The sequence below is a fragment of the Phycodurus eques genome, chromosome 18 (genome assembly GCF_024500275.1).
Source record: "Phycodurus eques isolate BA_2022a chromosome 18, UOR_Pequ_1.1, whole genome shotgun sequence".
NCBI lineage: Eukaryota > Metazoa > Chordata > Actinopteri > Syngnathiformes > Syngnathidae > Phycodurus > Phycodurus eques.
Window position 1 is genome coordinate 9,618,107 of NC_084542.1, and position 12,226 is coordinate 9,630,332.

The 12,226-nt window shown below is 40.3% G+C and overlaps 1 protein-coding gene across 2 annotated transcripts; it reads right to left on the reverse strand.

Annotated features, from left to right (window-relative positions):
• Positions 1 to 42: 42 nt before the first annotated feature.
• fntb (farnesyltransferase, CAAX box, beta) lies at positions 43 to 12,151 on the reverse strand. 2 transcript variants are annotated; one of them, XM_061703779.1, is made up of 12 exons: positions 11,963 to 12,151; positions 11,688 to 11,752; positions 8,368 to 8,440; positions 7,362 to 7,453; positions 5,428 to 5,574; positions 5,270 to 5,353; positions 4,496 to 4,582; positions 4,305 to 4,434; positions 2,903 to 3,035; positions 2,730 to 2,841; positions 2,537 to 2,651; positions 43 to 293 (listed from the first exon to the last, which is right to left on the reverse strand). In XM_061703779.1, exons 1-12 carry the CDS (start codon positions 12,059 to 12,061, stop codon positions 180 to 182), a joined length of 1,251 nt encoding a protein of 416 aa, XP_061559763.1. In that variant the 5' UTR covers positions 12,062 to 12,151; the 3' UTR covers positions 43 to 179. The 2 variants fall into 2 exon arrangements, with proteins under 2 accessions (XP_061559763.1, XP_061559764.1); XM_061703780.1 differs by lacking the exon at positions 43 to 293 and having other exon boundaries at positions 2,541 to 2,651; positions 2,734 to 2,841.
• Between the last annotated feature and the right edge of the window lie 75 nt (positions 12,152 to 12,226).

Sequence of the window (12,226 nt, forward strand, 5' to 3'; positions counted from 1 at the left end):
ATTATTTAATTGTGTGGTGAAGATGTTAAGGAAATCACAGAATTTGGTGCAATACAAAGATTTATTAACCTCGGCCATACTGAAACATTTGATTTCAGAGTGGTGACAAAAGGCATTAAGAGCGAGAAATCCTTTTTGCTGCTTCCAGTCGTTTTCCCGCACCGCTGTACAACTATAAACTAGCACCGACGGTCAGCTGAGGATTTTTCCGTCGGGACAGGCAGCCGGAGGAAATGCTGCAAGGCCTGAGCCACCTTCTCTGGACAGATGTTGTAAACGGGATGAGTTGGAACCTACAAATAGGAACAAAAATGGACATGTTTTACCACAGCACTGCAGAAAAAAAACTTGTTAGTTGTGGTGCTTTGGACATTGCAATGAATACACTAACAGGCAACCTATTGTAACACCGCCAAAACGAAATTTGCCGCAGTTGAATCAACACGCCAGACACACTAGTCTGTGCAATGGACAGTGTCTGTGTCGCCACCCGAAGGTGCAAGTGACGTAACAGGAGGCAGAGTGACACCGCAGCTGGTGCCGTTCACATTTTTAAGTGAAACCACATGCACCTCCCCCTCCCCCTATCCCAATTACTTCACTTCTCAACTCCAGCCAACGCCTCACATCTGTCATAACCTCTCATTCCCCATTTGCATTAACACTAAACATGTTTTACTGGAATATAATAACATGTTTGGTACTTTTTTGACACCAAACATGTTTTACTGGAATATAACAACATGTTTGGTGCCAAAAAAGTACCAAAGTATGACCATGTACAACTAGAAATGCTCGTAGATGACCACAGTGCAACCAAGCCACCAGTCAGGATTTTTGTCTCGGTTAAAATGTAGTTGCGCTACCTAGTGGGAATGATGTCAACAAGGACTCCATCTTGTAGAAGTCCACACTGCGTTATAAAACTACTGTAATTCAGTAAAGGGTTAATAGACTACAGTTCACATTTAATAGGCATATAGGTAGTCTTAAAGGATGTATCGTTTAAATACTGTATTTTTTTTCCCTTTAGTTTTTGGGAAGGTGAATTTTTCTATGAAAAAAAAAATGCTTGGAAACCAAAGTTGCTGCCAATTAAATATAATTCATAATTGATACATATATTTCATTCTGAAGTATTCATTTAAAGTGTAAACAATAGATTTTTACAGCACAATTTTCGGTTTTGTTGTTGCTAATTATCGACTTACTTCAGGGACCAGTATTAATGATTAAATATGCCTCTAAATATATCCATCCATCCATTTTGTGAGCCGCTTCTCCTCCCAAGGGTCGCGGGAGTGCTGGAGCCTATCCCAGCTATCATCGGGCAGGAGGTGGGGTACACCCTGAACTGGTCGCCAGCCAATCGCAGGGCACATACAAACAAACAGCCATCTGCACTCACATTCACACCTATGGGCAATTTAGAGTTGTCAATTAACCTACCATGTATGTTTTTGGGATGTGGGAGGAAACCGGAGTGCCCGGAGAAAACCCACGCAGGCACGGGGAGAACATGCAAACTCCACACAGGCGGCGCCGGGGATTGAACCCGATACCTCAGAACTGTGAGGCAGACGCTCTAACCAGTCGTTCACCGTGCCACCCCTCAATATATTTAATGGAAAATATTATAGCATACGTACTTTTATCCCAATACAAACAAATAGTTATGCAAAGGGTAACAATCCCCCATAATAGAATGAATGATTAATATGCCTATTACAGGTTGAAAAAAAATAGTAAAAAGGGAAAAAATATGCATTTGAAGTGGGGGGGAAAAGTGTTTTTAGACTTCAATAAGCTGACTTTTTTGAAAAAATGTTTTAAAATCTGACTCGCCAAAAATACATGAAAAGAAATGTGCCAATTATTGACCCATCTCAGAGTCTTATTATCCATCCATCTATTTTCTGAACCGCTTATCCTCCTCGCTTAGAGTCCCGAGTGTGCTGGCGCCTTTCTCAGGTGACTTTGGGCAGGACCCAGGGTATACCCTGAACTGGTAATCTTATTATTAATGATCAAATATTCCTTTAAATGTGTTTTATGGGAAAAAAATTTTTTCACCAAATACAAAAAAACCTAGTTATGTAGTCATTGGTTACTGTAGATAAATTTAGGGCAGTGATTCTCAACCAGCGTGCCAGGCACATTAGTGTGCCATGAGCGCTCTTCAGGTGTGCTGTGGGAAATTATAAAATTTTATGTAATTGCTCAAAGAATTATTCATTTACCAGAAATAATGTATCTTTGTTCATCGATTTATGCCAGTGAGGCCGAGTGACAGACAGAACAAATGCTCTTCTATTAGATAGCGGGAGGTAATTAATTACAGTAATTAATGTATAAATTTTTGTGATATTTTTGTTTGTTGGTGTGCTGTGAGATTTGTCTGTTGTAGAATATGTGCCTTGGATCCAAGGAGGTTGGAAATCACTGGTTTAAGGATTATTTATGCTTTGTGTGTTTTGAGTCAGCAGTCAGTTAAACACTAGCTCCCACCATCTCGGACCCTCTGCCGCAGCCTCACCAATCTGTTCTGCTCCTTGCCGAGGACGCTCTCGTGATGGCTGTCCGTGTTCCCGAAATGCTGCGCTATGGAAAGGCCGCTCAGGCAGTAGCACGTGTGGTAAAAGTCTCTGGATCTGGATGGGACAAGGAGCAGGTGTCGAACCATTTGATCAGGATTTTCTTGTTGCGCTTATATGTGTTGTCATACTGACTTGCCAGGCTTATCTAGCAGCCCCCCGGTTGGGTTCTGGCAGCAGAGGAGGATGTACTCCTGCAAGGCTTGCTGCTCAAACATCCACTTGTGTCGACTCAGCTCTGACTCCCCTGCGCAAAACCAATAAGTGAAACTCAAACACCACAATGAGCGTAAGAGCAGCAAAGTTACCTTCTTTGAAGAAGGCCCTGTGGAGGAGCGGCAGGAGTCCGGCCTGCCAGTAGGAGTAGCAGCCGTCCACCAGTTTGTTACATCGGCCCTGGAAGCCCCCTTCAAAACGCATTTGTCTGCTGACCACCCACCTCTGCAGAGACACACGACGAAAGAAAGCGTAAGAAGATATTTTTCAGGGGGTTTTGCGCTACCCTCAAATTAAACTGTCAGTTGTCTAAATCATTGATGAGAAAAATGATGAGAAAAAAATCATTGATGAGAAAAAAAAATCAAAATTTATCAGACTGACAGAGATGCCTGGGATCCAATAATTAAAATTTAGGATGTGGGCGTTTTTTCACCTATATGTATATGTTTATTTCCTGCAAAAAAGCAACAATAACAAAAAAAAGAAACAAGCATTCCCATTCAACTTTGCAGAGGTAAGTGAATTAAAGAAAATAATTTCAATCTTCAGCAAATGACACTTGAATATTGATTAGCAAAACTGCGTCACAACAACGGCAAAGTCAAATCCACCCGTTTTGCAAGTGGTTTGGTGTTCAAAGGCAATTGCATTCAGTTGACAAACCACTAAATGTCAAACTTGAACCAGGTCACAGACTCATTTTGACCCACGTTAAGCATAAAATACTGGGAACATTTGGATGTTGATGGAATGGTACCTTGAAGTTTTAACAACAGCTGGAGTCTAGTTGGATTGAGGAGGTTGGTGCTCATTTCAGATGTTGATTCATAGACAAGTTAAACAAGAAGGGCTTTAACATTTTGTGAGTTTGTATGACTGGTGGGGCGCAAACTATTATAATTGGCAGCTTTGGCCAGATTTTATAGTGTTTTAGCTTCATGAGAACCTATTGAGTTTTCAACAATTGCAAAGTATAGTGAAAAATCTAAATTGGAAGTCTGAATCGCTTAAAAGATTTGGACCACACCATTTGATCACGTTTGCCATAATGCAGGACGTCTCATGAGACCTCAGATCTGCAAGCCTCAAAAGATTTAACTGTGAGTTTTGCTTTTCATCCATCCATTTTTCCATTTTGTATAGTGCTTGTCCTCATTAGGAGCGGGTGAGCTGGAGCTTATCCCAGCTAAATTTGGACAAGAGGCGGGATACGCCTTGAACTGGTTTCCAGCCAATCGCAAGGCTTTTCTTAAAACAAAAAAAGAGAATTTGAGGCCAAACACTTTTGTAATCAAACATTCCTTATTGTCATGTCATTAAAGTGTTTTATTGTGTATAGGTTTTAATACTAACACTGGATAACTTATATTTACAGTTGGCTTACCGTTAAGATTTACAATGTTACTATAAATATTGGCTTTACAGTTAAAAGATTTTATGATGGGGCAATTTGATCTGTAACAGGAGAAAATGTGTTGCAAAGTTCCTCACCAGTAAGGCTTTGAGATCCAGCATGTGCTCTTTCCCCAGAATGACCAGAGCGGCGGTGCCACAGAACGTGTAGCCACCGTGGGCCTCCAGACCCGGCACCCCGCTGAGACCGCCCTCCCAGTTCTGACAACTGCGCAAAACCACAGATAAGAGTGGGAATGAATAAACGAATAAATAAGCACGTCACTTACCTGAGGATCCAGTTAGTGGTGTCCTCAAACAGTTTGGGTGTGAGGATGTTGGTGAGCGACGCTACGGAGGCTGCACAATACGCACTCCTGCGGAGGTACATGCACGCAGTATATAGTGGAAATTAAATATACAGTGAACCCCCGCATATTCACGGCTCAGCAGTTGCAAATTCGCCTATTTTCAGATTTTCTTTGGAACGACTCTGTTATTCACTGACAAAAATCACTTATTATGTCAAAAAATGTACATCTCAGGAAAAACAAACAAAAAACTCATGTTTGTTGAAGACTTAGCATTGCATCAGCAAAGATGGCAAGGCATTTTAAATACTTTAGATTGCTCAATAATTGTAAAAATAACAGACCCACGTGGGGACTGACCAATAGTATTGATTTGTGTAAAGAATTGACAACATTAGAATATAGGGGATTTACGGCCGACAGTGACCTTATGTAACATGGGTTCATGATTGTGTACATTCTAGACGCACGGTGTAAATTATTTGCAGATTATTCTTTGACTGTGTTGTTACAGACCACGATAAATAAATCAATTGTTCTTTAGCTTGAGCACACTGTTAGTGAGTGCTTCATATAAGCCCCCCCCCTTTTTTTTATGATCCTCCCTGCTCTAAGTGCTTTGTCGCCATCTCGTGCCATCTCATTTACTTGCAAGTTTTCGCTATTCGCGGCAAGGCGATTCACTGTAAACTGTTAAATAAGAGAAGCAGAGAAAAGAACAGGTTGAAGTCATAGCATCAGCTGGCCTCTCACCTGACATCCACCTCCCCTCCCACGTGCATCACAAATGAGCCATCTGGCTGCTTCACCGACCAGAGGAAATCTAACAACTTCTCCCTAGAATAGAGGAGAAACATGTTTTATTACAGTAATATGATTCCATGTGTTCAAGAAGGGTAAAATCCGCCTACCTGTCGATGACGTTGTAAGCTTCCTCTGTGCCGATGATGCAGAGGGCGTTGACGGCGGCATAGGTGGGCGCCAGGTGGGCGTGCTGTGAGGGTCCGCCGCCGAAGCCTCCCGTTGGGCTCTGACATCGGGCCAGGAACTGACACACACTGCATTGGAAGTAATCAGCGGTAAGTATTAAAATATTTTCCCCACAAAATAAAATAATTGCCAGGCATTTCGCCTTCGTTTTACCCTCCCTGTTGAACCCATTTTGAGGTCTAATGCAAATGCTACTGGTCAACTACACTGGTCGCTGCAGCTCTAGATTTATGACATGATAGGGTTTCTGTGTAGTCCAGCCATCACTTGCCAGACGAGAAACTACGAAGGGTAATATTACGGTCTGTATACAGTATTAGCTTGATTGCGAACACAGGCAGCTCCCAAAAAAATTACTTGGTTGTGAAATTTCACAATTGATGGGTTAGCAAGGTATGCCAGATACCCAAATATTTGTACTGCAATTAAAAAGACAGTTTTCCATAATGCGGTCGCGTTACTGGACAAAAGTAGACACCAACACTAAGCAAATATGTAGTAGTAAACCATAATTTTAATTGGAAAGTAACATAAATTAGAGTGAGGCCAGATGATGCAGAAAGTTTCCCTTTACCTCCCCAAAAATGCCAAACTTCACTCTATTCTTAACATGCTAGAGGCCGCTCCCATCGCCAGCCTTTTTCATCCTTCGCCATGGTGAGCAATCACACGACCCGAAAAGATGCTGCCAGCCAACTTATCTGGAAGGCAAACTGAGCTTTAGCATCCTCTCTCACGCTCTGACCTGAACACAAGCAGAGAACGAGAGAGTGAGCAAGCGAGCGAGAGAAAAAAAAAAAATGGGGTGCTTGGCAGTTGGTGACTTTCCACTGGCAGGAATCGGAAGACTTCTGTGGGACTAAACAGTACTTGGAAGTTTTTAAATGCACTGTCTAAACGGAAGAGCATATATGGAAATTTGACTTATTATTGTTTTTATACAAATAGTTGGGTCTCTGAAGTGCCCGCCCTCCCATCAAGTGTGAAATTAAACAACCACGTAAAGCTTTTGTCTGCCCATTTCTGAAAGTGTCTGTGAGCGAGCTGTTCTGTACTTCCGCCCAACTGTTATGCAACTAATTTACATAATAACCAACCAGGTTTCTCCGCCCATGACTTAATCAGCGAGGCTGGGTGAAGATCCAGCACCACTTTCAAGTGAACGCTAGTCTTGCCGCCTGACTACACTATATAGTCTGAAACACCATCACGCAGAAAAAATTGCATTCCTCACAGGGTGACACCCCTACTATAATATCAAAGCGAAAAGGTAAGCAGAGCTGCACTGAGTTTTGTTGAATGCCTTCTTATACTGTAACAGGCACACTATTGCTTGCTTGAAGGTGTCGATGTGGTGGCAGTGGGGGGCTTTGGTGATGTGCCCATTCTCCCCTGGTCGTCATGGAAACGAAAACCGGACTCGCCGTTGGCCAGTATCTCGGGCGGAATATACAATCGCACACTTACTAATTTCAGCGACACAGGAAATATGGTGCGTAACGTGTAATATACTTCACGATCATTGGGGTATTTTGACAAAAGCATGTCACAGACACGAACTTAAAATTATATTGTGTCCGCTTTGAGATATATATATATATATATATATATATATATATATATATATATATATATATATATATATACATATATATATAGGCACACAAAAAAGTTTGTTCACTTACACTGTTGCAAGAAAAAAAGAAAGAGCGCATAAAGGTTACTGCAGTAATTATGACAAGGAGGCAACAAGAGACTCACTCAGTGAAGTAGTGAGGTTATATTAAGAGTGTTGGTGGTCGAGTGCTTGTTAAAGAGCGGCGTGAACATGAGAGAGTGTGTGTGTTTGGCTCACTCCGAGGCCACGGCGGCAGGAACAGGCTCGTCGAGTAACTCCAGACTGTGAAGAATCCAGAAGCAAAGCCAAGGTCTGCTTGCGTCCAGACACTACACACACACCAGATATACACATCAGATAGACACAAGTGTCGATGAGCTATAGTAGTAGAAGAAAGGGGGGACCGTAGAAATAGATAATGACGCATACATTTGTAGTCTATGGCTCCTAAGGAAATTACTGTAAAGTAATATTAAATTCAGGGGTGACTTGATGATTCGACATTTTTATTTGATAATAATATAATTATAAATACATTGGAAATAATATATAGTGGGTCACTGATGGTGTAGGTTTGAATCTGCGCTCCGGCTTTTCTCATGTGGCGTTCGTGTGAATGTGTTCTCCCTGCGCTTGCGTGGGTTTTCTGCGGGTACTTTGGCTTCCTCCAACATTCCAAAAACATAAGTTAGGTTAACTGAAATTAAACTGTCCATCGGTGTGAATGGCTGTTTGTCTATAGACCGCTCACAAAATGGTGATATTTCAGGATGATCCTAAAATGCACAATAACCTTTACAGGTGAACTTAATTTGACCTTCTCTTAACTTTTGAACACTTATGTCCAACTGTTCAGTGTTTCAGTCCTTTTTGCACAACTTGCTGTGCTCTGACAAGGAACCGAACAGAAAAGTTCATCACATTCCATTTCGGAGCATCCACTGCATATACTGACATCCAGCTATGTGATGATTGAATGTCATTGATCCACGCCACACTAAGCATTAGCCTAATTTCCTGAATTCCATCTGTACCACTCACTGATGTAATACTGAGCTCCGGGCGATGATGTCACAAAATGCTCATCCTTCTGTCTAACAATGAGAGAATGACTCGTGGTAAAAATGAAGCGGCGACCTTCCAAAGAGCCCATTGTTTTGAATGCTACAGCATTTTCTAGTTAAAGTACAAGCAAGAGGCAGTGAATGTCGTTTTGCATCAGCACTGCATGAGTTGGACGTACCTCGTAAGAGTCTGATAAATGCCGTAAGCCCTTCTTGAGATACTGGTAGTGTTGTTCCCGCAGCAAGGTTGGCCTGGAGAGCAAATGTAAGACAAGGAGCAGTTAAAGATATAAAATGGCAGCGTGTGTGTCTGTGTGGTGATTAAAATCAGCATAAAACTGACACTGTTAGTACAATATCCCCACACTGGATGTATCACAGCACTATTGTAATTCAATATAAAAATAAAATGAAAATAACAACATATTTTCTTTGTAATGTTTCCAAAACTATTCACTGCAGTCTGAAATGATATAACAATCACAGTAAATGGGTAATTTTATTATAATTTGATAAGAAACTTGGAGGCGGCACGGTGGCCGACTGGTTAGAGAGTCAGCCTCACAGTTCTGAGGACCCGGGTTCAATCCCCTACCGCGCCTGTGTGGAGTTTGCATGTTCTCCCCGTGCCTGCGTGGGTTTTCTCCGGGCACTCCGGTTTCCTCTCACATCCCAAAAACATGCATTAATTGGAGACTCTAAATTGCCCGTAGGTGTGGCTGTGAGTGCGAATGGTTGTTTGTTTGTATGTGCCCTGCGATTGGCTGGCAACCAGTTCAGGGTGTACCCCGCCTCCTGCCCGATGACAGCTGGGATAAGCTCCGGCACGCCCGCGACCCTAGTGAGGAGAAGCGGCTCAGAAAATGGATGGATGGAAGAAACTTGGATTAACAAAAAAAAAAAAAAAAATCAAATTTTTCATTTTCTTCATGCCGCCTTAGTTTTCCATGGTTAAATGTCTCCCACAATGTCAGCCACACTTAAAGTCCTTTTTAAAAAAGTTATTGATGATTTAAAATTTTAGGCATTCATAGTAAAGGCAGTCCTTATTGACAGAGGGTGGTGGCCCACTAAAATACACTACTTGCATAACTGTAAAGACTGGAGGTCCAACAATTCATCGGCAACTAATCAATTATCAAGTTAATTGATGACGATTTTTGATAATCGATTAATCGTTTAGAGACTTTGTTTAACTTAAAATTGTCCAAATCCTTAGAATTTCAGCCTCTCAACAGTAAATATGAATAATTATACTTATTATAATAACAAAGCAATAAATATGAAGTCATATTTTTTTATAATAATAAAGCAGACTGATTATCTTTGTTACTGTTTGTTCAATAAAGCCGTTGCAAGCGCACCGGTGGCTATGTCTATCCTTGACCACTTGTCGGGGCATATAGGAGGTCAGGCACATCGACCACTGCCAGCGACATTCTAAAACTTATCGAACAATTGTATAAATTAAATAACTATATTGAACCTATTCAATATAATTAATTATATGACCAATCTTTTAACGTCATGATGATATTCAGACTTAATAACCAATTTATTTACCTCATGATGCTTTAATTTTTGAACATCTTTTTAAATGTAATGCCATTTTAATTTGATTTGTATTTATTTATTGGCATTTTTAATTATTTAATGTGTTTTATTTTATAGCCTGTCATGTCATGATGCTGCAGTGCATTGGATGGATTTGTTTTTAAATTAAATGTCATTTTATTTACTGTATGTCACGTTTGATTTTTTTAATGACCTATTGTATTGCCTTTTATCGCTTGATACAGCAGTGCTTTAAATGTTTTTCATTTTATTTATTGAGATTTGTTAATGATTGAATAACTTAGGTCTTTCTTCTCGAATGGCCTTTTACGTCATGATGCTGAAGCACATTGGAATTTTAACCTAATGGCATTGCCTATGTATTTGTTAATCTAACGTCTCATTTTTTTCATGGCCTTTTAGTTCATGATGTGCCATGAACAGTGCTATGGACTGTGACATTAAATTAATCTGTCAAAAGGCAGCCACTGAAGAGATGGTGGGCAGGAGCAATGATCTAAATTTGCCACCCGTGGTTTAAAAACCTAAACAAAGAGACGTTACATTTACAGTAGTACAATCAACAAAAACAGTACTACAACTGGACGACCTGCTGAAATAGGACAAATATGTTCTTTTTCGTCTGCGGTGGCAGTTTGATGTTGAGGTTTGATACAGTTGTCATAGGAATGAGATGAGTCAGTCTGCTGGGAGGCGGCCGTTAACAGCAGGAGAACATGTGGGCTGATTGGCACGCCTTTAAAACGACCGCAGACACTGACAGTGCGCTCGCTAATGTGTCATGATCACAGAAAAATGAAACTAGTAAAAGCAGAGGCCCACAATTTGTCATTACTCCATGAGTCCAAATAGGCACGTTAATCGACACCATTACTGCCAACCATTATGCCAGTATTTGACAAACAGGTGTAAGGAAGTCACATTTAAGACTAAGACCTCTAATCCACTAGAAGTGGATAAATTTGGGCTCAGTATTGTTGTAATATTTTTAAGAGATTCAACAAACAAAATTAAACACTGAATTATTTGTATTTATTCTTGTCTTTTGTAAGATAAACACACAAATTAATAAAGTTAATGTTAGCTGAAGACAAAAAAAAAAAGGTTATGCTTGAACGCAAAACTGTAATTATAAAATCATCTATCACTTGACAAAGATTTAATGTTTTCAGACCATGAGATGAACTGTGCTCATTTGTAAGGATGATTAAGGCCTAGTGGGTTAAATCTTCTCATACTATTCAATTAACAGTATCTTAATTATTGTGTTTTTGATTGGAAAACAAAATGTGCTGCCTTGCACAATAAGGACAGTTCATATGTTACTAATTAGACTTGAGACGTGGAAAAACATCGTTCTGTTATCTACGTCACATGAGGGCAACTCGTCGGTTGTCATGGCAACGCAAGAGTAGCGGCTTGGAGCATTTTTTTTTTTTTACTTATTACATTCTTTAGCCTTCACTTTTGGCGGCCTAATTTGTTTCCAAACTTACTCATTATTCAAGGCATATTACAAACTGAAAATATAACAATATTGGCTAATCTAACAATACTGTTATGTAGTTAAATATTTTTTTTTTAAATACTTGCCAGTATTAAATACGACGGCTTTTAATGTAGTAATTTATACTGGTAAATGGCCACAGGGAATACAATTTGGCAATAAATTTTTTTTAAAATAATTTATTATTGAGCGCTCAAATATCTCCCATTTCAATTAGTCAAGTTGACCAGCTTGTGGCGACAGTGCGCCAAACGGTGCCTGCACTGATTTAACGACGATGTGACGCTTTGTTCAGTGTCATTTTCCAAATTGACGGGAGCTCTGTCACTGCCCGTTTTGAGAGTTACTGTTTTTTTTTTTTTTTTTTGCAGTTTTAGATTTAACGGGACACTGTAATAAAACACAACAGGCACTTACTGAGGTATGCTGTGGATTTGCTTGTAAACGTTGATCACTTCTTCAATGCTGCGCTCTACTTTTTTCTATTCCAAAAAGGGAAAAGAAGGAAAATGCACAAAACAACTTTTTTTTTTTTTTTTTTTAATCAAGCCTGCTTAAAAATCTTCTTCAAGCCTGCTTAAACATTTTCTTAAACGTACCGGATGTATTCAAAGTTATCACAAGTAAATGACGCCCCTCTGAGTCAGATTTAGCTTGTCATTATCCAGGGGCTAATGTGAGCCGCCGCTTACCTGTTCCCGTGAAGTCACGGTTCCCAACCCGTCATCCGTGAACATTTCAGAGGAGTGACACTCCCTAAAACACCGCAGAGTAGTCTGCACACCATCCATCGTGATAAAGGAAAACTCGGGACGGTATCGCGTGTTTGTTTTGACTGGTTTCAACTCACTTTCACACACTGGTCCGCTTACTTCCTGTTACGGTTGGAGTCAGCGGAAGTTACGTTAATTTAGCAAGTACGGGTCATCAAGAGGACATAAATATGTGTCTCGTCT